This window comes from Carassius carassius, chromosome 33 (genome assembly GCF_963082965.1).
Source record: "Carassius carassius chromosome 33, fCarCar2.1, whole genome shotgun sequence".
In the NCBI taxonomy this organism is placed as follows: Eukaryota; Metazoa; Chordata; class Actinopteri; order Cypriniformes; family Cyprinidae; genus Carassius; species Carassius carassius.
Genome location: NC_081787.1, coordinates 22173172 through 22198077, shown reverse-complemented (window position 1 = coordinate 22198077; position 24906 = coordinate 22173172). Strand labels below are relative to the sequence as shown.

At 33.4% G+C, this 24906-nt stretch overlaps 2 protein-coding genes and 1 long non-coding RNA gene across 4 annotated transcripts in view; 2 read left to right on the top strand and 1 right to left on the bottom strand.

Annotated features, from left to right (window-relative positions):
* LOC132113975 (platelet-derived growth factor receptor beta-like) overlaps window positions 1–2731 on the top strand; it is a 45446-nt gene extending 42715 nt beyond the window's left edge. Inside the window, exons 22-23 of the mRNA XM_059522075.1 lie at window positions 1352–1611; window positions 2575–2731. Of these exons, the coding sequence (XP_059378058.1) occupies window positions 1352–1611; window positions 2575–2692 (378 nt within the window). The 3' untranslated portion in view covers window positions 2693–2731. The remainder of the gene's footprint in view (window positions 1–1351; window positions 1612–2574) is intronic.
* Window positions 2732–3488: 757 nt separating this feature from the next.
* LOC132113977 (uncharacterized) lies at window positions 3489–4430 on the bottom strand. 2 transcript variants are annotated; one of them, XR_009425233.1, is made up of 4 exons: window positions 4324–4430; window positions 4019–4171; window positions 3775–3854; window positions 3489–3615 (listed from the first exon to the last, which is right to left on the bottom strand). It is a non-coding gene; the product is annotated as an uncharacterized LOC132113977 (long non-coding RNA). The 2 variants fall into 2 exon arrangements; XR_009425232.1 differs by lacking the exon at window positions 3489–3615 and having other exon boundaries at window positions 3736–3854.
* A 1254-nt stretch (window positions 4431–5684) lies between these two features.
* Window positions 5685–24906, top strand: part of LOC132113974 (macrophage colony-stimulating factor 1 receptor-like) — a 33652-nt gene continuing 14430 nt past the window's right edge. Inside the window, exons 1-13 of the mRNA XM_059522074.1 lie at window positions 5685–5951; window positions 9002–9202; window positions 16394–16675; window positions 16769–17056; window positions 17953–18089; window positions 19153–19315; window positions 19456–19657; window positions 19826–19941; window positions 20786–20897; window positions 21974–22164; window positions 22244–22335; window positions 23221–23347; window positions 24650–24754. Of these exons, the coding sequence (XP_059378057.1) occupies window positions 9154–9202; window positions 16394–16675; window positions 16769–17056; window positions 17953–18089; window positions 19153–19315; window positions 19456–19657; window positions 19826–19941; window positions 20786–20897; window positions 21974–22164; window positions 22244–22335; window positions 23221–23347; window positions 24650–24754 (1864 nt within the window). The 5' untranslated portion in view covers window positions 5685–5951; window positions 9002–9153. The remainder of the gene's footprint in view (window positions 5952–9001; window positions 9203–16393; window positions 16676–16768; window positions 17057–17952; window positions 18090–19152; window positions 19316–19455; window positions 19658–19825; window positions 19942–20785; window positions 20898–21973; window positions 22165–22243; window positions 22336–23220; window positions 23348–24649; window positions 24755–24906) is intronic.

Below are 24906 nucleotides of genomic sequence, written 5' to 3'. Positions count from 1 at the left end.
TTATCTCTGCCTTTTAATTGCTGCTGAACAATAATAAATAATTAGTATTCTATAAGATTTTTCCTATATTTTCCTAATGACTAACACCTTTTTTTGTTGTTGCCATTTTTATAACAGAATAAATTATTAATATAATTATTACACCGGAATGAGAGTATAGTTCCTAGCCATTCTGGCCTAGAAAATCGCAAATTTAAATTTTCCGTCGGCCTTAGCACACGATGTAAGTATTAAATAGGAAAAAAATGTGAAAAATATTGAAACTCTTTGGTCATTTTTGAGGGAGATGCTAACGGTCTAATCAGATTCAATGATCTATGCTAAGCTAAGCTAAAAGTTCTACCGCCAGAACTGGAGATCAGCTGAATGGATTCGAAAATGGTAAAACTAAAATGTTTACTGTAACTCTAGGGGAGTTGGAAAATGAGCCTTTTCAAAAATAGTGGAGTTTTAAACACATCGCAAGTTACAATTATGATGCATTCATTTCCACGGTTACTCAAACAGTGTATAAATGATATGCAGAAAGCAAGAACATTTAGATTATCACAGAACATTATATTATCAGTGATGAGAACATGTGAGAGTGCAGAATTCAGTCAGTACACACACACTCAACAAAACTCATGCATTTCAGCCATGACTCATCTGAACGCCTCTGATTGCTGTAAAAACTTGTACAAAGAAATCTGATGCAACAAATTTAATGACCCAATTAACACTTTTCATTTTCATTTTCACTTTATTCACCAGTATATTTAGTTTAATTGTGCAAGGGAAACTTTGTCCCAAACTGTTGTAATGGAGGGTGGGCAGCAACCGGCAGAAACATAAATCGGAGCCTATGGATTCAAATATATGATTTTCACTTAAGTACTTTATAAAATCACACAATCAAAAGGAAACTTCAGAGAAACACCGAACTTTAACATTCAGTGAAACTCAAATGCATCAATACTCTGTTTAAATAGGAGCAATCTTTTATTTAAGAATGACAGCGAACCATCTTTTATGGTATAAATATAAACTATAAACCTCATATGTTGTAAGTAAATTCAAATGATAATATTCCTAAACCTTTTGGGTCCGTCTTTTGCTAAAGTACTTTCACTTTCAACCAAACAAAGCTTGCACCCTTGGTGAGAAGAGAGATTTCTTTTATTCTAAACTTTTGAGCAATAGTGTACACTAATAAGGGAAGAAATTGGAAGCAAAACATGCATAAAAAACACCTTTTACAAACCAACTGGAAAACAAATCGGTGGTTTAAATGTTCACAAATGTATAAAACTGATCAGAGATCAGTTAAAAACCATCGATTAAGCATCATCCTCATCATGTCCCCCCTCAGAGATACTCTCAGGTCAGCGACAGCTTTCTGAAGAGTGATCACCCTGCAGTGGCCCGTGTGAAGCCACGTGTCCCGTCTCCATTCCCGGGAACCTTCCCTCCTCAGTCTCCCTCCTCAGATCTGAGCCCGAACCCTATCCCGCACCTGCAGGCTGATGGAGACACCGCTGACGCTCCACATAACGAGTACATCATCCCCATCCCCGACCCCAAACCGGAGGAGACCCAGGACGGGACGGTGCTGACGGAAATCCCCTCGAGGTAACGCTGACTTCATGTGTGCTCAAAAATAAATTAGATGACCGCAGAGGATGAAGGGAAGATGAGACATCACCTCTTCCTTACACAGGGGGACCACTTCTCCTTTTTATTCAAGAACCGCATGATTAATCTGTTCATCTGTGCAAATGGAAGTAATTTTAACATGAGAATGAGAGCATGTACTTAAACTGTGATTGATGGATTGATTGACTGATTTAAAGTTAATTTATATGGTCAAGCAACATATGCATCCATGGTATAAATTTGTTTGTCATGTGTGTTCAGTATTTTTTTATAATTAATATTTAGACATTTTGAACATTTAATATGATAAAATATAAATAATATAAAAATATATAATATTAAAGTGATGAATTATCAGTATCAGTATGTGTTTGTGTGTGTGCTGTATATACATATATCAGATATACTGCAAGTATAATTTATATAATAGAAAATATAACAAAGGCTATATATACAGTATATTTTTTACATGTACTCATTTGATCAAGAGACATAGGCATATATGTTATAAAATATTTATTTATTGATTTATTTATGAATATAAAAAATATAAATTCAGTATGATCAAATTGAGTATATAATATAAATAATATATAATACAAATGTTATTAATATTATTAGATTTAGATATAATATAATATAATATAAATACTGTATTTATAACAAATAATTTATCACATGAATGAATATGTTCCTCTGATTTTTGACAATGACAAAGTGTTGCAATACTTGGTCTCAGTTTTCAATACTATTCGTACTGTTTTTTCAAGTTCTTGTCTTTTTTATGGATGTAAAATGACTTACAGTAATGCAGTAACCCAGAAATCCTCTTTTAAATGATGTGCTCTTTGTTAACGGCTCCTCCTGGAGGTTCAGACTTTTTAACAGTGTGTGTGTGTTATTGTGATGCTAAAGGTGCTCTTTATTTCTCTTCTAAAGCTTGTTAAGTTCTGATGAGGAGACGGTCTCCATGGAAACCCCGAGCACCGAACCCGAGCACGAGGAGCTGCTGCCAGATCATTCTGGAAGTCCAGAAGTGGAGGAGAGCTTCCTGTGACATATTTCGGCTTCCTGTCATCATGAAGTAATTTTAATGTACACTAGATTTCCTCATATGCCCTTAAAGACCATCTGGGGAGGTTGAGGTTGTATTCTTTTTTACTAAAGTGGTACAATGCAGTATTAAAAACTGCAGAAGGCAAAGCTACAATCGATTGATACGTACATTAGTTGTGTTAGGTTTAAAATCAAACTTCAGACTGTCAATCAGCAAACAAATATGATGTGCTATATTGTAATTTTTGTGTTAAAATCAATCTCAGCATTTTTAAATTGAGTGCATATTTCATTTTTATGTTCAGACAGCTGTCTGTGACTAGATTTTAACATCAGATTTTTTGTCAAGATTCTTGTAGCAAACTTGCACTTTAATGTTTATGAGTGATTGGAGCAAATAGATTATACACATGCATGTGATTATTTGTGATTTAATTTTCTATTTTTACATTCCACAAATGGATCCAACAGAACCATGGAAGCCTGTTTCCACCATGGACAAAAATAAATAAATAAAGGTAATTGTGAATTTTATCTCAAAATCCCTTTTTTTTCATGCAACTCTGAGAAAATGTCAGAATTATGAGATATAAACTCAGAATTGCGAGAAGTAATCTGGCAGTTCTGAGAAAAATAAAATTGTGAGATATAAAACTAAGAGTTGCGAGATGTATAATATAAAATAAAAAAGGTAATTGCAAGTTTATATTTCACAATTCTGACTCTTTCTCACAAATATGAGTTTGTCTAACAATTCATATTTTTTTAATGCAACTATGAGTTTATATCTCATAATTCCGACTTTTGTCTTTCGGAAATGTTAGTCTATATCACAAATCTGAATTTTTTCTTCACAGTTAGGAGTTTATATCTCATAATTCAGACTTTTCCCCCAGCAATTACAAGTTTGTCTCACAATTCTGACTTTTTTTCCTACAATTATGAGTTTATATCTCATAATTCAGACTTTTTTCTTTCGCAAAGTATGTCACAAATCTGAATTTTTTCTTCACAGTTAGGAGTTTATATCTCGTAATACAGACTTTTCCCCCAGCAATTACAAGTTTGTCTCACAATTCTGACTTTTTTTCCCACAATTATGAGTTTATATTTCATAATTCAGACTTTTTTCTCTCAAATGTTAGTTTATATCACAAATCTGACTTTTTTCTTCACAGTTAGGCGTTTATATCTCATAATTCAGACTTTTTCACTGCAATTACAATTTTGTCTTACAATTCAGACTTTTTTTCCTCAATTATGAGTTTATATTTCATAATTCCAACTTTTTTCGTTCGCAAATTTTTGTTTATATCACAAATCTGACTTTTTTTCTTCACAGTTAGGAGTTTATATCTCATAATACAGACTTTTCCCCCAGCAATTACAAGTTTGTCTCACAATTCTGACTTTTTTCCCACAATTATGAGTTTATATCTCATAATTCAGACTTTTTACTTTTGCAAAGTATGTCACAAATCTGACTTTTCTTCACAGTCAGCAGTTTATATCTCATAATTCTGACTTTTGTATTTCACAAATTTTAGTTTATATCACAAATCTGATTTTTTCAGACTTTTTTTATTCTCACAATAAAAAATCTTTTTTTATTTTTATTCTCACAAATCTGACTTTTTTTTTCTTCACAGTTAGGAGTTTATATCTCATAATTCAGACTTTTCCCCCAGCAGTTACAAGTTTGTCTCACAATTCTGACTTTCCCCCCACAATTTAGAGTTTGTCACATAATTCAGTAATCTCTTTTTTTCATCCCATGTTGGAAACAAGCTTCCATTCAGAACACAAGGCAGATTACAGAGTCATACTTACAGCATATCTGAACTGACTCTGTCTCTGCACATTAGAAAGTATATCTAAATGACTCATGGTACATCAGAAAAACATAATTTAGCAGATGTTTTCCATCCAAAACATTTTATATTGGAGATCATTTGACATGCTCTCTTTCACTGAGATGAAACTTTACATACAGCCCAGGCCCATCCTCAAATGATTATTTCAGTATCATCCACACAGTGTATGAGTACTTAACATTGAACTTTATCTCATGCAAACATTTAATATATCCAAACACAGTTTGAGAAGGTGATCATAAAGGCTTCGTCTTGTCTGCTTGTCTTGTTTATTATTGATTTTAACTCTAGGCATTCATATGTGTGCCTTAATAAATTGCACATGTCAGTACTTATATCACATAGTAAAGTTACACACTCTAAGGTACCAAAGCATTATGTATGTTTACAAGTATATTTTTGTATAGATATTTTGTACATTGCTCTTTTACACATTCTATGTATGATCAAAAATAAATTTGTGATACATTCTTTAATCATCTTTCAGTGGTTGTTCTTTCATGGTTTTGGAGATTTAATGGAGGGGTAAGTTATGCTCTACGGTATCAACTTTGCCCCAGAAACAACAGACTTTAGCAAAAGGCTCAGTTTGCTCCTAATTTAGTTGTTAGTATCTCTAAGAAACAACTGAGATTAACAAGAGCTGTGCAGTTTTCATTTCTCATGGGTTTATCATAACTTAACCATAACACTAAAACTGAAAAATAAATTAGACAAACATAGTAAAAATAGTGAAAATGAATAAAAACGTCTGACAGTGACAAAAGTGCAAATCAAAATTACAAAATTAAAGAAAAGTCTGAAAAAGCTCATTCAAAATATTAATAAAAACTGTAATGGTATATAAATAAAACTTAAATAACACTGCTCAATATTGCCATTTTGAAGAAAAAAAAACTCTATCAAACTAATACTGTAATGTTTTAGGCAAAGAAAATCCTGGTTTGTCTTCAGGATCTGATTTCAGTACATCTCACTGAAGACCTTTGAGATGTCCGTTTAATGGATTATACTGGAAATAATGTATTTCCTTCTGCAGACAAAAGCAACAGAAAAGCCTTAAAATGAACAAAACTGATTATAGCTGGAGTCTTTCTTCATGTGATATTAAAGAAGCTGTTGATGGCCTGTTGTTCACATGTAAACACTGGTCATGGGGCTGAATGAACACAGGAGTGTTTTGTTCAGGAGGTCATGGAGAGACTGATCAGTGATCAGGGACTCATTCGTTTCACTTGAGTACAGCGGTTTAGATGGAAAACCCAACATGGACCTACTGAGGCCTGTTCAACCTCAGATTGAGCTTCAGATCTGAGATCATCGACACGCAGCAGGAGCTTTGATGAAGATCTTCTCGTCTCAATCTTGAGATTCACTGACACTCAGGTAAACCTTTTTTTTTCTTACAAAAATGATCACATTTAAATGAATTTATGCTTATGACAAGCACAAATATTTGTTCATTCATTGATTTTTCTTACCACATTTTTTTAAGCATAAACAGATTTTTAATTAACTGATTTGAAACTAAAGCTATTAAAAACATTTTTGTTCATTGAAACAAAGCTTAAAATATTAATACCAGATGAAAAACTTTCAAAAACAAAACCTTTACATACGTTCATATTAAAACTGAAATTACTAACTAAAAACTAAACACAAAAACTGAAAAAAAGGTTGCTAGTATTTTTTCTTTTGTCTTTTCCAGTACAAATATCTAAAAATCAAGATACCTTCACTTGAGAAAGCACTAGACAGAGGTGCGTACATAATTATTAAGTACAATGTTATTCTGATCATTTTTTTTCTTCCATGCTAATTTTACCAATTCCAAACCACATATTAATTTTGTATTTGATCATATATATATATATATATATATATATATCATATATAGATAGATAGATAGATAGATACATAGATAGATTCTAGATCATGCACAATCATATATCACTTACAAATTATCAAATACTAAATAAATATTAGTTATTAAGATTGATATTGTTTGGAATTGGCAAAATGTGCTTGGAAAATATTCAGTTCAATTCAAATTTATTTGTACAGTACATTGCTTTTTACAATACACATTTCAAAGCAGCTTTAAAGAAAATGCATGTGTCTAAATTACAAAGCAGAAGTGAAAGTGTCCAGGTAATGTTCATTTCACAAATGAACAGTTCAAGATAATAGAATCATACAGTTAGCTAACATGAATTAATTTTAGGCAGAAGCTCATTAAAGTGATTATTACAAGTGTGATCATAATGATTACAATATAGAGAAGATTTGGCAGCTGTGCATATAGATTCAAGTTGAAAGAAAAGGCTCTCCATCCTTTATTGGACATAGGTATCCTAGGTATTACTAAAAGTCCAGAGTTTCTTGACCTTAAAGTGCGTGATGGATTATAGGGCATAAAAAATCAGTTAAATATACAGGAGCTAAACCATTTGGTGCCTTGTAGGTCAGTAGCAATATTCTGAAATCAATATGGAATTTAATAGGTAACCAGTGTGGAGATGATAAAATTGGGGTAATATGATCATATTTTTTGACCTGGTAATACAGACAGCAACATAGTGTTGGCCAAGATCCGGCCCACATCTGGCTCATGTGAAATCCATGTTGGCCAGATGTGGGCCAGATTTGCTGTCTGGGAAGAATTCTAGCAGCTGCATTTTGGACTAACTGTTGCTTGTTTATTGAAGATGAAGGACAAACATCTAGCAGTGCATGACAGTAATCCAGTCGAGAGGTCATGAATGCATGAACTAGCTTTTCTGCGTCAGAAAGAGATAACGTTCCATAGCTTAGCAGTATTTAATACCTCAGTCTTGCCTGAATTTAATAGAAGAAAATTACTGGTCATTCGTTTTATATCTTTAACACATTCTGTCAACTTGGATAGTTTAGAAATTTCATCTGGTCTTGACGAAATATATAACTGAGTATCATCGGCATGGCATTTGAAAGTAATTCTATGTTTCCTAATAATGTTGCCAAGTGACAGGATGTATGTTGAAAATAACAGAAGGCCTGACACAGATCCCTGTGGCACCCCTTAATTTTTTTATGTTAACTTGGATTTTTCACTATTTAAGTAGACAAAATGGTAACGGTCTGCTAAGTACGATCTTACCATATCTCCTCTTTTTCCCGAACATGTCCTCTTTTTTCGGGCCTAAAAAAATGCTTTAGAGCCCTGTGAGGAACAGTTTGCTCCCGCCGAATTTCTGACCATTATCGCCTGTTCCCGCAAACATTCTATCGCATATTATTTTGGCGCATTAGGGAGCAGCCATCAATATGCGGAGTAGGCTATTTACATTTTTTGAATGAAGTTCACTTTCGATTTTGCGATCACACACTCTTTGTAAAGGAAGATCAGATATTTGTCAATGAGCTCAGGATCTTTGAGCAGCAAATCCTCCAGCATGATCTGTCGGTCATCTCTCCTTTCATCTAGCGATCAGTCAAATCTGACTCCTGTAGCTCGTGTTGAATGCAAGCAGGGCTGTCATGTCCAAGTTTTTCCTTTCCTTGGAATTGTGCTGCTTTTAAACTCTTGCCATGGATTGATTTTTTCCCTATGGGTCAAAGGTTTAAAATGTTGCATACATTTGATTGAAATGTTTCTATTGAAACATTTTATATTCTAAATATGATGAAACTGTACTAGATGTTAAGTTTTAACAGTGAAGGAGGGCCACTGGTAGGATGCTTTTTAGCTGTGTTTATGATCAATATGCACACTATTGACTGTAAAATAAGTATTTTATGTATGGAAATCACATATTTTTTTGTATAATGTTTATATTTGGGACATGGTCATTGCACTACTTTAGGCACTACTTTTAACCACCAACCAACCACACCCCAGCCCCTCGCCCACACACACCCACTATCCTCTTTTTGGAAAACTAAAATATGGTCACTCTTCACGATCTTAACCACTGTAATGCCAATCTGCCCAAGAGTATGTCAAGGTCTATATTGTTGAATGCAGCACTAAAATCAAGTAACATATTTTAAATATGGTCAGAATATCAACATGCCTTATAATTATGCACGCACTGTACAAGTCTCGTTTTCTGATAAAAATTATCAGATTTAGGTGAGTTTATGCTCAAGACAAGAAAAAAAAATGTCCATAGGTAAGAAAAATAATCTTGATTTTTCTGACCCAGTTTTTCATGTTTTAAATGTAAATTTCATTTTGATCTGTCTACCTAAAAACAAGATTTATAAACAGTCATTTAGCAGCAAATAATTCTTGATTTAAAGATGTTTAGATATTTGTACTAGAAAATATAAAATAATAATAATAAATGAGTGTGCTTGTTATTTTCATTTTGCTTAATTTTGATGAATGATTTACATGATTTCTGGACACACTAATAGACTTAATCTTCACAGAACGTTTATTTTTGATGCAGTTTCTAGGATTGTTGCACGGTCAGCTGATTTGCCACGCACTGTTGTCATATCCTGTCAGACAGAAATGAGAAGTCTGCATTGAAGGAACGAAAGGATCAGTCCTTATTTCCTCTTAAACGCTGATGAACTATTGAACAGGAGCCGCTCAGAGATGTTTGCGCTCCTGCTCCTCTGCGGGATCCTGTTCGCTCAAGCTCAGGGTGAGAAAATCAGCATTTACCTTACTGTAAAATCAAAAATAACAGATGAGATCTAATTCATTTTTTGTAACATTTAAAACTTTTTAATTATGACAGGACAACGTTTTAGGAACATTTCAAAACAATGTTCCCACAAAGTTCTAAAAATATATTCTAAGAACATTATTTTTGAATGTTCCCCGAACTTAAATGGATTTTTTTTTAAAATTATTTATTCTTCCATTTGATCATTTTGCGAATGTTACTTTTAAAATTTCTTTGATAATTTGGAAACGAGTAGTAACATTAGACAAAAAAATGTGTGCATTTGCTTCTGATTTGAATTCTTTTAAGGCTAGACACTGCAGGTGAATAGGGTAAAAAAAAACTCATTTTGAGAAAACGGCCTTTATAAATATGTACTGTAATTGACATCTATTGACACAAACAGATAAAGTGCTATAAAAGAAACACTTAACAGTGTCTTTTGGATGTATTCCTTCCACTAGTTTGAAAAAGCCCAAAATCTCCAAATTGACAGGTGCTTGAAAAAACAGTGTTTTTGCCTGCAGTGTCTCACCTTAATAGAAACATCTGAAACAAATTTGATACTTAAATGAGACGTTACTCTGCTTTAAGTCTTCAGAAGTATGAAAAGATCAATTTCTTTTCCAAAATGTTTGCCTGCACATGAAGAATCATATGTCCTTTTTGATTGTTTTTATATGGATGTGAAGCGGTTCTTGATCTGCTTCTTGTCTCTGCAGACGTTTGTTTCTCAATGTTTCTGAAATCGGTTCTGAGGCAGATTTGACATGTCGGCTTTTGTCCCACAAGATCAGAAAATGATTACAGTGATTATGTTGCTGATATTAATGTTGAATTATTGTTCAATATACTTTTGCATTTATGTTTGATATGAATGAAAACTCAGTTTAGTCAGTTATTGACATGTGAGCAGCACTGTTGGATTTGGATTTACTTCAGTTCTTCTGCGCATTATAGGTTTGAGAGTTTATATTCAACTACATAATTGATACTCTGAACATAGTAAGAATTTCTTTCCTATAAAATATGAAGACTAGTTATACTGTGCATGACTCAATTTGGGGGGATTTTTTTTAACACATGATTCCAGCCCTTTTTAGATGTCTGTGAGCACAGTGTGCGTTTAAATATTCTGATATATATATATATATATATATATATATATATATATATATATATATATATATATATATGGAAACATTCTGAATTACAGAAACATTGCATAAAAATGGTGTCGTTCCTCAGTATTTCTGTCTTGTTTTCCAGTACAAATACCTAAACATTATTAAAACTAGATACATACTTGAGTTGTACATTTTTTTAATCTTTTTTTAACAGTTAAAAAAAAATTCAACAATAACATCTTCCAAATTGTGCCAACGAAATCAGAAAAATATACCGGTACTTATTTTCAGTTTGAATTAAGTTAATTTTTTTAACCCCCGTTGTCAGATATTTGTTCTTGTTTAAATAATAAACGTACTTCTAATTCTGTAGTTTTACATCTCAAGTAAATGCATCCAATTTTTGCAATAGAAAGTGACAAAAATACTGAGGAAGAACATCAGTTTTTGCAATGTACTCAACTGACTTTGGGGAACTTTGTATATTGTAAATTGGTTGATTAATTAATGTTAAATTCTCAGCATGGCTTGATGAAAAGCTTTTGAATATGATGGGGAAAAAAGTCTTAATGATTCCGGTTTGTGCATCAGATGGGAAGCAGAAGTGAGAGAAGTATCAGGATGTTTGGGTTCATTGCGCAGTGCAGATCACTGGCTCCACATGTTCTCTCACCACACACACAGACACAAACACACACACACACACACACACACAAACAGCTTTAATTTCTCTTCTCATTATTCACATTAGACCAATCTACCTTTTTGTAACTGACTTTAAAAAGTTAAGACCAGTCATGCAGAAACTAGATGACTAACCTTTTAAGAAGAGTTTATGCAATGAGCCCCATGATGTAAAAAAGCCTAAATGTCGCTGAGTGTTTCCATTATAAGGGGAAATTTTTCCCAAAAATACTTTTTGCTGAACATGTTTTCACCCTCTGCCATCCGAGATGTAAATGAGTTTGTTTCTTCATCAGAACAGATCTGGAGAAATGTAGCATCCTCTGCAGTGAATGGGCGCCGTCAGAATGAGAGTCCAAACAGCTGATAAAAAAAAAAAAATCACTATAATCCACAAGTAATCCACATGACTCCATTGCATCAATTAATGTCTTGTGAAATGAAAAAGCTGTGAGTTTGTAATAAATCCATAATCAAGACTTTTAAGCTTTAAGATCTAAGAGTCTATAAAAATAAAAATAAAAGCTGCCTGTTGAGTCTCACATCAAAATCCACCACCATATTTGTCTAAAACCGTTTTGGCTTGTAAACGGTGCTTGATATGTGCATATTTCTCTCCTAATTCAGAAAAGACAACTTTTTACCTGGAGAAAACTTTATTATGAAATGAGGACTCATATTTTAGCAACTATTTGAAGTTAAAAACTTGTTTCTTACAAACACACAGCATTTCGTTTCATGAGATATTAGCTGTTGGGCTGGAGCCATGAGGATTACTTATGGATTATAGTGATGTTTTAATCAGCTATTTCGACTCTCATTCTGACGGCACCCATTCACTGCAGAGGATCCATTGGTGAGCAAGTGATGGAATGCTACATTTCACCAAATCTGTTCTGATGAAAAAATCAAACACATTCATCTACATCTTGGATAGCCTGAGGGTGAATACATTTTTTCTCAAACACAAATCTGAAAGAGTACTTTGTAAACTGAGATAGAGGTGGTCAGATTTCTTGTGAAAACCAAGGGAATTAGTTGACCAAACACTATTCACTATAAAGTGTGCTGTATGCAGTACAAACAGCTTCAAACAGCTCATGTGCTGAATTCAAGTCATGACTTCAGCTGTAAAAACAGCTCTGCAAAAAACAATAGTGTCAATATTCAGGTCAATGAGTGACTTCTGGGGAAATCCAGACAGATTGTGGAGCTGGACATGTGAGGATTTTCAGTAACCTATTGGTTAAAGTGAGGAAATGTATGGATGTCTGGGTAAATGAGAGGTCAAGAAAGTGTTCAAAATGTCCTTACTGTGAGTCATAAAGCATTCATTGTTGCAAAATAAAGAGAAATTCTCATTTTGATCTACTTTTACAGAATTGACATGTTTTCTCTATAAGAATATGGAGTAACATCTTATTAACTATACTGGATCATTTTTGAAAGACAAATGTCTAATTGATCAATTCTGCTGCTAAACCTGTCACACACAATCTATCACATGCCTTCTGTTGTCTGATTGATAGTCAAGACTTTTTTTAGCAAGTGAAATGTCTTTGAGTTTAGCTTGACTTCAGCTTGTGCTTCATGTATCTTTTTGCTGTGAAATGTTTACCCATTTTTTTAAATAAGCATAAATTAAATATCTCTGTGGAGATAGAAGATTTGTTTGAGGATTGTTTTAATGTAAAAGGTTTACACTTTGTTCATTTAAATATATATGGAGTTTAAAGAAGAAAGATCAATTGGGGATACTTTGTTTTAAAGAAACTTGGTTAGATTTGTCAATAACAGATGATGAGATTAGGGTAAATAGGTATAGATTAATTAAATATGATTGAAAAGGTGGGGGCATACATGTTTTTATTCATGATGAAGACATTAATTTTAACGTGATCGACATGAGTGTAGGGGGTGAGATGTTATTTCTGGATGTACGAATTCCTGCATTGTTTGGAGTATGTTATTGACCACCGAATCAGATTTCTATGAGGTCCTTGAAGATGTTTTGAGTAATTTGAATGGATTTATGTTTAAGAAATGGATTATTATGGGTGATTTAAACACAGATGTACGTAAGTAAGAAAGCTGGAGAGAACTATAATGCTCTTAGATCAGTTTGTAATGAATTTAGTTTAACACAGATTATTAATTAGGCGATCAACATTTGGGGAAATGGGGAGAGTACAATTGACCTTATTTTAGTTTCTGAGTAAATGAATATTGCTCAGCAAGGAGTGATTGAATATGGGGTTAGTGATCATTATATTATATATTGTACAAGAAAAAGTTATAAACCAGAGTTTAAGGGTCATAAAACTAGATTGTTGAAACACTGATGCTAAAGTTTTTAAAGAAAAGCGTAGAACAATCAATTGGGAGAATATTCAGAATATTACAGATGTAGAAAAGGTTTGGGGGAAATTGAAAGATTGTTTTCTCAATGTTGAATGAGTTAATAAAATGTAGAAATAAGGCATCCCAGGTGATTTTGATAACTATAAAGTATTTAGAAACTCAATGCAGAATAGGATAAAAGTAGCAATTATTTTAATTAAAGATAAGTTAAAGGGGTCATATTATGATTTTTTTAAAGATCATTATTTTGTGTATTTGGTGAATATGCTGACATCCTTTAATGGTCAAATAACACATTCTTTTTCAAATACTGTACATAATTTTAGGTCCTCTATGGCCATCCTCTCTCAAATGTGTCCTTTTTGGTAACAGTGTACAGTGTAAGTAATCTTAAAGATTCCTAAATGCATGTACTTTCAGAAGGCCAAATAAAGTGCTTTTGATTTAGCCTAGATACACACAGCATCTCCCTGACATGACTGCTTCAACAGTGACTGCGGTTACTGAAACCATGTCTTCTTTCTTTGCGTAAACATTTGGGTGGCATTACGTTAATATTTTCACATAGTGACATAGACATGTGGGGGCGTGTTTGAATGAGGCGTTTTAGGGGGGCGTAGCAGAGTCTAAACTTTTATAAAGGATATCTCTTTGGGTTTGAGACTTTAGTCTTTGCAACTTTACAGATCTTCTTTATGTACCAAGAGCTTGTAACACTCCAAAGAGAAATGCAATTTTTAAATCGCATCATATGACCCTTTAAAATATAAGACTGAGGATCCTAAATAATTATGGAAGGTTTTAAAGAAGATTGTGCCATTGGGAAAATCTGAGTTTGGTATTGCCAAACTCTTTTTCTTTTCTTACGGTTTCGGTAGATGAGATTTTGGGCATGATAGAGCAATTACAAATGTCCAAGGCAACTGGCTTGGATGGTATCCCAGCAAAGTTTTATGGGATACAGCTACGATTATTGCACCTACTCTTGCATATATTGTGAATCTTTCTTTTGTGAAAGGAATAGTACCAGTGGATATGAAGATAGCTAAAGTAATTCCACTATATAAGAAGGGAAGTAGACCGGATCCTGGTAATTATAGACCAGTTTAAATTTTTAGTGTTGTTTCAAAAATAATAAAAAAAGTTGTGAATAAACAAATGCATGATTATGTCAGCAAGAATAGATTAATTAACGATTTCCAATCTGGTTTTAGGAGGTCATATTCAACCGACGCTTATTGTTTTTGACAGATTGTATAAGAAAAGTGCTAGTAAAGGTAATTTGTGTGGAATGGACCTGCTGGATCTACAAAAAGCTTTATACAGTGAACCATTTAATATTACTGAACAAAGTAGGAGCTATGGGTTTTACGGATATACTGTAGTTAAATCATGGCTGGCCTCGTATTTATCAGAGAGAGAGCAAAAGGTTGAAGTTGGAGGGATGCTTTCCAAGAGTAAAACGGTTTACAACAGAGTCCCACAGGGAAGAGTATTAGGTCCCCTTTTGTTTTATTATACTGTATATCAATGATATCCAGGCTGCTTGTGAGTGTAAGATGTTATTATATGCTGGTGATGCTGCTTTACTGGCTTCTGAGAAGGAGACTAATAAAATTCGAGAAAAGTTAGGTGAAGAGTCAGTTAAGGTGAAGGATCCCATAAGAACGAAAAATCAAAAGTGATATCTTTTTAAAATTTCAAATATTTCTCCTAGACAGAAATGTGGTTACTTTAAGATCGAATGCAGATTTTTGCTTGAGTCCCCTGCATCTCAAACCTGTCTCCTCCTGAGACGAAAACAATGGTCTCCTTTAAAGCTTTAAAAGAGATCTCAACAACATCACAAACTGGGCTCAGATTTTTCTCCTCAGCTACATAATCTGGGGGTGTCATATTTGTCTCCTGTAATATTTTAGAAAAGATCTCAACAACTTTACAAAGTGTGCATCAAGTCAAATGCCTCAATATAAACTCAGACATTTCTTCCATATAATATGTATTAATAATCAATGCTGATAATAGTGCTGAAAGGCAAATAAAGTCATAAAGAATCTATATGCCTTTCAGCAAAGAAAGCTCCAGGGTTACATTTTCTTTAGACCAGTTTTGATTAAGGCATCGGGGACATTACTATTCCCAACAACAAATTAGGTGCCTAAGTACATAAACATTGTCCTATAAAAAGCTATAAAATGTCTGCATAATTTCTCCATCAATCAATCTATTAACTCTGAATTTATGATTTCCCCTCCTTTATTTAGTGCCTTTCAAATACTTGACTTGATGCACTCTTCGTGAAGTTGTTGAGATCTCTTCTTAAATGAGAGATATATGAGAATCTCATCTCAAGCCTCCTTAGCTTAGGAAAATCAACCACTGAGCAAAACATTTTTCCTATGGGATTGGCTGTCGGAAAATGATATTTTATTACATTTAGAAAGACAGAATCTATTCATTTTGGGTCCAATTATAAAAGAAAGAAAATAAGATGATTTGGAAGTCATCGCTCATCGTTGATGGGTATAAACTAATTAATAAAACATCTGTCAATTATCTTGGATGTGTTCTGGATAATAATTTATGAGGGGCTAGTGTGGCCAGGAAATTATTTGTAAAAGTGAATGCCAGAGTTAAGTTTATAGCTAGATATGCTGTTTTTTGGATAGAGATAGTTTAATTGTATTTGCCACAGGCTTAGTTCAGTGGCATTTTGATTTTGAGTGTTATTTGTGGATGACTGATTTATCCAGAACTTGGATGATAAAGTTAGAAGAATCATAGAATATACTGATAAGATTAGTTTTAGGATTACATTGGTTGGTTACCAATTATAAGAAGATCTTAGATAGGATGTCTTAAAATATATAAGGAATTGTTGATCTGTTTGTTATTTTATACAATTTTGGACTGGGATTTCTTCTCTCTTTTTAAAGCAAGAAGCACAATGTCAGGTTTTACAGGTTTATCTCTCTGTCTGGGTTGTTATTGGCAGGTTGGTCTGAGCCACGGATCAGACCGAACTCTGGAGCTCTGCTCGGTACGTATCTGATTCTCGACTCTGGTTCTCCTCTTCATCTGATCTGTGAAGGTGATGGTCCAGTCACATGGCTTCCCCGACTGGCCAAACACAAGAAATTCATCTCCAAGGAAATCGGAAATGTCCGGAGTTTCCACGTGGAAAAAGCCACGGCCGATTTTACAGGAACTTACAAGTGCGTCTATATAAACAAAAATGATTCAAACGAGTCATCTTGGGTTCATGTGTTTGTCAGGGGTGAGTGAACAAACACTTTCATTTATGCTTCTGAATTTAACACATTTTATAAATGCAGCAACACATTGAATGTTGAATCTGTGTTGGTTATAGATCCCCAAATTCTCTTCGTCTCCCCGGGTACGTCTCACCGTTATGTACGGAAAGAAGGTGAAGATCTAATGATCCCGTGTCTTCTGACCGACCCCGATGCCACAGACTTCACCTTCTGCATGGATAACGGTTCAGCGGTGCCCTACGGCATGAACGTGACCTTTGACCCCAGAAAGGGCGTCTTGATTCACAATGTTCAGCCTGGATTTAACGCTGATTACATTTGCAGAGCTAGAATCAAAGGAGTTGAGAAAGCGTCACAGATATTCTCAATAAACATCATTCAACGTGAGTTTTATTGAAACCCATGTTTGCTTTCATATGAATCAAAGGAGAAAAAGCTTTGAAAAGAAATTTTCAAAATGTTGCAATTTATTATTATTACTGAATGAAAAATACACAAAAGGGTTTGCCAAACTGGAGTTGATGAATGCTAATAATCAAAAAAAAAAAAAAAAAATCAAATTGAAATAATTAATTTTAAAAGTTAAAAACCAACCAAAATAAATAAATAAATAATGACATCAGAGAATTGTGCAAACCTTGTGTTGTTTAATAAATGAAAATTAATTATATTTATATTAATTATGTATTTATTTATTTATTATTTATGATTTGGCTGCCAAAAAAGGTTTGGGAATCCCTGATGTACAAGATTCACTGCATCAAAAGAAGCTATTTAAGTTAATAAAAGTTACTAATTTATGAACTCAATAAATAAATGTCTAATCAAATTACAAGCAGTTACATATTTTAAGAATAAGAATAAATTGAAACATTTACAAATAAAAAAAAAAAGGTTCTCAATTTATTCTTACGCTGAATAAATAATGTACAACAGGATTTCCCAAAATAGAGGTGCTGAAAAACTAACTATAAACTAAATTGTAAAATAAGTAAATAAATAGTTTTCAAATAAAAACAAATTCAAATGTAAGTAAACACCTACTTTAAAAAAATCTATATCTTTTTTATGTGTTTGCCTGCCATCAACCAACATCAAAGAACCATGAACATTTGAATGTGTTATTGAAATACTGACTTAAAATTTCAAGGGAATACATGGGATGAATTCATTATAATAATATATGAATATTTAATTAATATTATCATTAAATGTACAATTATATGTGCCATAATAAAAGCTACCCATTTAATAACTCCTCTATACTTTCTTTATTCAGGATTACGTTCTCCACCGTACGTGTTTCTGAAGAGAAGCGAGTATGTTAAACTGGTGGGAGAGAAATTTCAGATCAGCTGCACCACAAACAACCCCAATTTTAACTATAATGTCACATGGACGCACTCCTCTAGAAAGGTACGACCTTTGACCTCTGGGCTCAGTATCACATCTGATTCTGGATAAAGTATTTTAAAATTTAAAGTATAAGAACTCCAACAATTGATTCAAATGTCAATGGTATCTTATTTAATTGTCCTTTAAACTCAATTAACAATTCTTGATTTATGAAATAATAATAATAATAATAATAAACATTACAATATACAATATGTGACCCTGGACCACAAAACCAGTCTTTTTATCTTTGATGTGTAGTTTATTAAGATCGGACAATATTTGGAAGAAATGTAACTATTAGAAAATCTGAGGGTTCAAAAAATCTAAATATTTAGAAAATCGGCTTTGAAATTGTCCAAATGAATTCTTAGCAATGCATATTGCTGATCAAAAATTATGTTTTGATATATAAACGGTAGGAAATTTACAAAATATCTTCATGGAACATGTTCTTTACTTAATATCCTAATGATTTTTGGCATAAAAAAAATGTATAATTTTGATACATAAAATTTTATTTTGGCTATTGCTTCAAATATACGCCAACGACTTAAGACTGCTTTTGTGCTCCAGGGCACATATAGTGTACAATATACAATGTAAAGTTCAGGATCACTATGATTTTCTCTTTATATACTTTTATTAATTAAGGATGCATTAAATTGATCAAAAGTGGCATTTATAAATTAATTTGTAAATAATTCTTTTTCAAATCAATGCTGTTCTTTTGAACTTCCTATTCAACAAATCCTGAAAAAATACATCACCATTTCCACAAAAATATGAAGCAGTACAACTGTTTTTAAGACTGATATCAATCAGAAATGTTTCTTAAGCAGCAAATCAGTATATCAGAATGATTTCTGAAGGATCATGTTACACTGAAGACTGGAGGAATGATGCTGAAAATACAGCTTTGATCACAGGAATAAATTGGATTTTATAATATATCCATATAGAAAAAACACTAACCTCAACTAGTAATAATATGTCATTATATTTAAATTTTTACTGTATTTTTCATCAAATAAATGCAGCCTTCTTGAGCTGAAGAGACTTGTTTTTCTCTGTTCATCTCCAGTTGCCCCAAGCAAAAGAGAACTCGATGATGGTATGGGATCGGCTGGCCATCGAGAGCATCCTGATCATACCGGCTGTCCAGCTGTCTGATTCGGGGAGCATCACCTGTACGGGTCAGAACGAGGCCGGAGCCAACAGCTCCACCACACACCTGATGGTCGTGGGTGAGAAACGCAGAGCAATTACACTGTTAATCCATGCTGTTAAATAAATAAATAAATGAATAGATTTAGAATATATATATATATATCCATGTTGTAGTTCATTTCCATTTAGACTATTAAAACACTTTGATTTGTTACAGACGAACCATACATTCGACTCTTCCCGAAGATCTCTTCTGAGCTCACTCATCACGGTCTGTCCATCGAGGTGAAAGAAGGCGATAATGTGGATCTCAGTGTTTTGATCGAAGCATATCCACCGCTGATCTCACACCAGTGGGAGACCCCAACATCCCACAATGCCTCACTCCCAGAGAACCGGTTTTACAACTATAACGACAGGTCAGTCTAAAACACACATTTAGGCAGGCATTACTTTTATTCAATACGTATGGCAAGCAAGATGAATATAACACTTGCCTGATAGACATAGCCGTAAGCCGAATGTAATTGTTTTTGCTTGTTTGACGGGATATGTTGAGGTCACTGTGAGGGTTTGTGGAACTGTAGGTACCAGGCGCTGCTGTTCCTCAAGAGACTGAACTTCCAGGAAAGCGGCCGCTACACACTCCACGTCAATAGCGGCAACAAAAATGCCTCCATTACTTTTGATATTAAAATGTACAGTAAGTACAGTTGCAAATCATTCCAAAACCTACATATTTTTATGTTTCAGTTTACATATGTTTAGTAAATTTCAATGATTTTTCTTTTTTATTTATTTCTATATTTATTATATTTGTTTAATTTAATATTTTTAAATAATCCAAAATTCCAAATTAAGCTTCACCAGCAGCACTTATTATGATTATGACACTTCAGTTGTAAAAAAGCAGAAGTTAAATTAACCTTAACATTAAAATCAAAACTGTTAATATTATTTAATGAACTTCCGATAACATAAACTAACAATCAACAGTTGCATTTATAATTTATAATAAATATTTCATATTTAATAAGTGTATGCATTTTAACATGTATTCAGTATGTTTTTTATTTTATTTATTTGGTATATATATATATATATTTATACATTAAAATCAAAAGCTGTATTGGTTAATATTATTCAATGAACCTGAGATAAATGTATTTAATCACTGTATTGCTTGTTGTTAATGTTAAGGCAATAACTAGGACCTTATTGTGGTTTTACCAATTCAGTTTTACCAATCATTACTAAAAAAATTGCTCTAATTTGATCTAAATCATCTTTTTTCTTGTGTCCATTCATTTAAAAAAAAAAAAAACTCAGAAAATGGCAGGTTCATAACAAGAGTTAATATATATTCCGTATCATACAGTATAGTCTGTATTTTCAGTTGGGCCTGTTTCCATTGGAAGTTCATTACTAGAGTTAAATCAGTGCTGCTGATAGAGCTGAACTTTCTGAACCCAGAACCTGTAAAGAAATCAAGTCAAAGATGCAACAACAATTCCTTCTGCAACATTAAATCTGATATTGTTTCACAGGAAAACCTGTAGCGACGGTGAGATGGGAGAACGTCACGACTCTGTCATGCAGGTCTTATGGATATCCAGCTCCCAGCATCCTCTGGTATCAGTGCACAGGAATCAGAACCAGGTACGTCATTATTAGACATCTGACACTGAGCACCTGCTATGAGCTCAAAGCCAACATGAGATCAAAATCCAAACCATTTTACATTCAAAATGAACATTTTTTACTTTTATTGTGAATGATTCATCAGTGCACATTATTCTAGTCAGAATATAAAAACACTTTTCACCATCCAGTCAATTCCTCAGGTCATTCCCTACATATTTTTCAATCAGAAACTCGATTTTCACTTCTGTAATCGAATGCAACTTTTAGAGAACTTTAGAGAACCTTCAACTTTTTTCCCCCTATTTTAAATAATGAATCATTCAGACTCATTATTATTGGGGAAGGTTAGATATTTTAACCTGCCAAAAGTTTTGAATTGACTAATTTCACTCCATAGACACAGATGCTGTGCAACATTTAACAAATAACCAGGAAAATGGAGCGAAATTACACAAAACAACACATAAAAACAACCAATTTAACAACACAGACAACTCTGGTTGTGGTCTAATTTGATCAAATGTGTCAATAAAAAACTCTTTATCAGCTTTAATGCGCTAAAAAAATACCAAAAGCCATCAGAAACCAAAAATGTTCAAATACACCATTTTAATGCACTTTACACTTTGCTAAATCAGCTTTTGTTTTCACAAAATCTGCCTTTACTCTGGCTGTATGGATGCAGTTAAACAACCACAGGTGCAGCAGAAAACATCTGACTCATTTGCGCTTTCTTCTGTCAGGATGAGGCATAAAATAATGTCATACATGTGGAAATGGGCTGAGAATTGAATGTGTAGTTGTAATCCGGCTCAGAGGATCCAGGAATTACAGTATGTGTTTGTGGTGTTCTTCCACTGATAAGAGAGAATACAAAACTTCTTCACTTTACAAATGCTTTAGTGAGAAAGTGCGACATGCTCCAGCATAACAGACACTATATTTGGAATCAGCATCTCAAAATTAGTCAGAAATAAGTATTGGATTTATTTGAGAGATAAAATGCAGACCAGTGTAATTTCGTTCATATTCTAGATCATCTGAAAGACTTTGATTATTGTCATATATGAGCAGTATAATGTGTTCATCAGCTGTCCAGAAAACTCCACGGGACTTCAGCCCCTCCAGACGCAGACGCTGGTGTTACAGGAGAAACCGTACGGGTCAGTGGGTGTGGAGAGCGTCCTGACCGTGGGACCGTCCAACCAGAGAATGACCGTGGTGTGTGTGGCCTTCAATCTGGCCGGACAAGACAGCGACACCTTCACTATGGACGTCTCAGGTAAACAAACGCTTCAGACTTTAAAAAGATGAGCTCATCTCTCTGGGTTATTGATCATGTGAGTGTGTTTTTGTCTCAGATCAGCTCTTCTCCAGCGCTATGTGTGGAGCTACGGTCGCGATGGTGGTTCTAGCGCTGCTGCTCATCTTTATGATCTACAAGTACAGACAGGTGAGTTCATCACAGCTGCTTCTAACTTCAGCCAAACTTCATTTAAAACGAATCCACACCTCTTGTTTTCCACACTAGCTAGCTACACATCAAATTTCAATTTAAAAGTAATCTTTAAATCACATTGCTGTGTTTTTTTGTGAAGGACTCATAAAGCAGGTTATGCTTATATATATATATATATATATATATATATATATATATATATATATATATATATATATATATATATATATATTATATATAAGGGTTCTTTATTGGTATAGATGGTATGTTTAACATCCATGGAACCGCTGAAGGATCTTTACACTCTTAAAAGTAAAAGAAAAATTCTTTGAGGAACATAAAATAGTTCTCAGAAGAAAAAACACCATTTTGGAACCTTTATTTATAGGAGCGCATAAATCTCAGTTCCTTATTCCTGCTCAATTCATTAGGCATCCAGTTGAGGTCTGCCTTTTATTTTAAATATTATTTCTCTGTAAAGTATTTTTGGAAAATCTTTGTCACATCCCCCACACCCTTCTGTCTTCTGGAGGTAAATGATCATGAGAAATGAGGAACAGACTGAAATTAAACAGTTTTACACAGAATTTGACTTCTGATTCATCACTGCTCTCAAATTTCATGTCACAGAGCTTCTCAAGGCAAATTTATATGTAAACAAAATTGCACCATTGCTGTTGATACACATGTCCCTAAACTCAACAAGTCATTTTTGCACTAAATTTTGAATATTTCAAATCTGTTGATTTCACACACAGTGAATTTCTCCTCTGTATTGTGTTGATGTGTGTGTAAGGCCTTTACACTCTACTTTACTGAAACTGTCTACTTTACTGAAACTGTCTACTTCACAATTACTGAAATTGTGTCTTTTGGTAGAAACCCAGATATGAGATCCGCTGGAAAATCATTGAAGCCACAAATGGAAACGACTACATCTTTATAGACCCAACAAAACTGCCATACAATGAGAAATGGGAGTTTCCTCGAGACAAACTAAAGCTCGGTTTGTACTGCATCACTGATGCTTCACTGACACTCACAAATGACAGATTTCTGAATCATGAATACCATGAGGTTTTGTTTGACACCATTAACCTGAACTAACTTTGCGAGCTCATAAAAGTTCAATAATCGGGTATTTTCCAACCAGTCATGAGGATCTGCAGGGTATATAGGGATGGCCAGATAATGATACATCAATGCTGATGTTGTTTCCAAAGCATTGATACTCTAAACCACAACAATCATAAGGTGTTTTAACAAATTATTCTTTCATTTAGCAAGAAAATACTGCAAATGCTACAAGACAGGACTAATCAATCAGAGTGCTGACTAATGACACAGCGCTCACACAGCAATCAAACAGCACTGCATTTCCCAAAAGCATCATAAAAACCCATTGCCATCTTTGGGAAGCATAGCCCAGAACATTGCTTATCAGAGGACAGAAGAACATAATATGGATCCATTAGATATTTATTTCACAACAAACATTGAAATTTTACATAGTTTGTGCTATTAAATTTATTTAAAAGTCTGCATGCCAAAAGTCTAAATTGATCATGTCTGTAATTGTTGTTAATATAAATCATACACTATCAGAAAAATTGGCAAATGTTGTACTGCATTCCCATATGAGAATGCCCCATCGTTTTATGACAGTGACAGTAATTCAACTATAATATTAGCAGTAAAACTGCAGTACAGTAACCATATTGTAACCATGTATAAACTAAAAAAATGTATACTATTTTTTTGTTTTTATTAAAGGCCTATTGAATGATAAAATGCCTTTCAAATATAATGTAAAAGTGGGTATTTTGCACTTAGAAATGATTTAAACGTTCGGTTTAGAGGAATTGGTATCAATATTGATGATACTGGCCTTTTTTTATTTTCTTTAAGTATTATTGTATTGAATCACCTATCCCTACTCCAGTCATGTCATTTTAATTTATTTATTATTATTATTATTATTATTACTATTTACAATTTATTAAGATTTAATCCTATCAGTTGCACTTTAATTAATTTGTTTTGAGATTGATTGATAAATATAATAAAAAAAACTGCATTTTACCTTTTAAAAAACAATGATAATACAAGATTATGCACTTCTAAACAAATTTCTGATTTGTTTCACTTCTTTATGTTCACAGAACTATATTTGAGCATTTTAGACTTTAAGCCCCACAAATATCACTATGAATTTTAATTCTACAATGCAAAGCAAGCTGATCTCAGAAGCGGTTTGTGCATTTGCATACGGTCTCTGATGAAGTGATTCTGCTGCTTGTGTATGTAGGAAAGACTCTGGGAGCAGGAGCCTTTGGGAAGGTGGTGGAGGCCAGGGCGTACGGCCTGGGCGAAGAAGACAACGTCACACGTGTAGCTGTCAAAATGCTGAAAGGTCAGAAAAGATGACAATTATAAAGAGTAAAACAGTATTACCATTACCTTTTTTAAAGATATGTAATATGGTAATATTATGGCATGGTTATTAGTAGTGTGAAACATCATGTAAATTTCACATTTTTCACAATTATTTTGTGTATTTTCCAG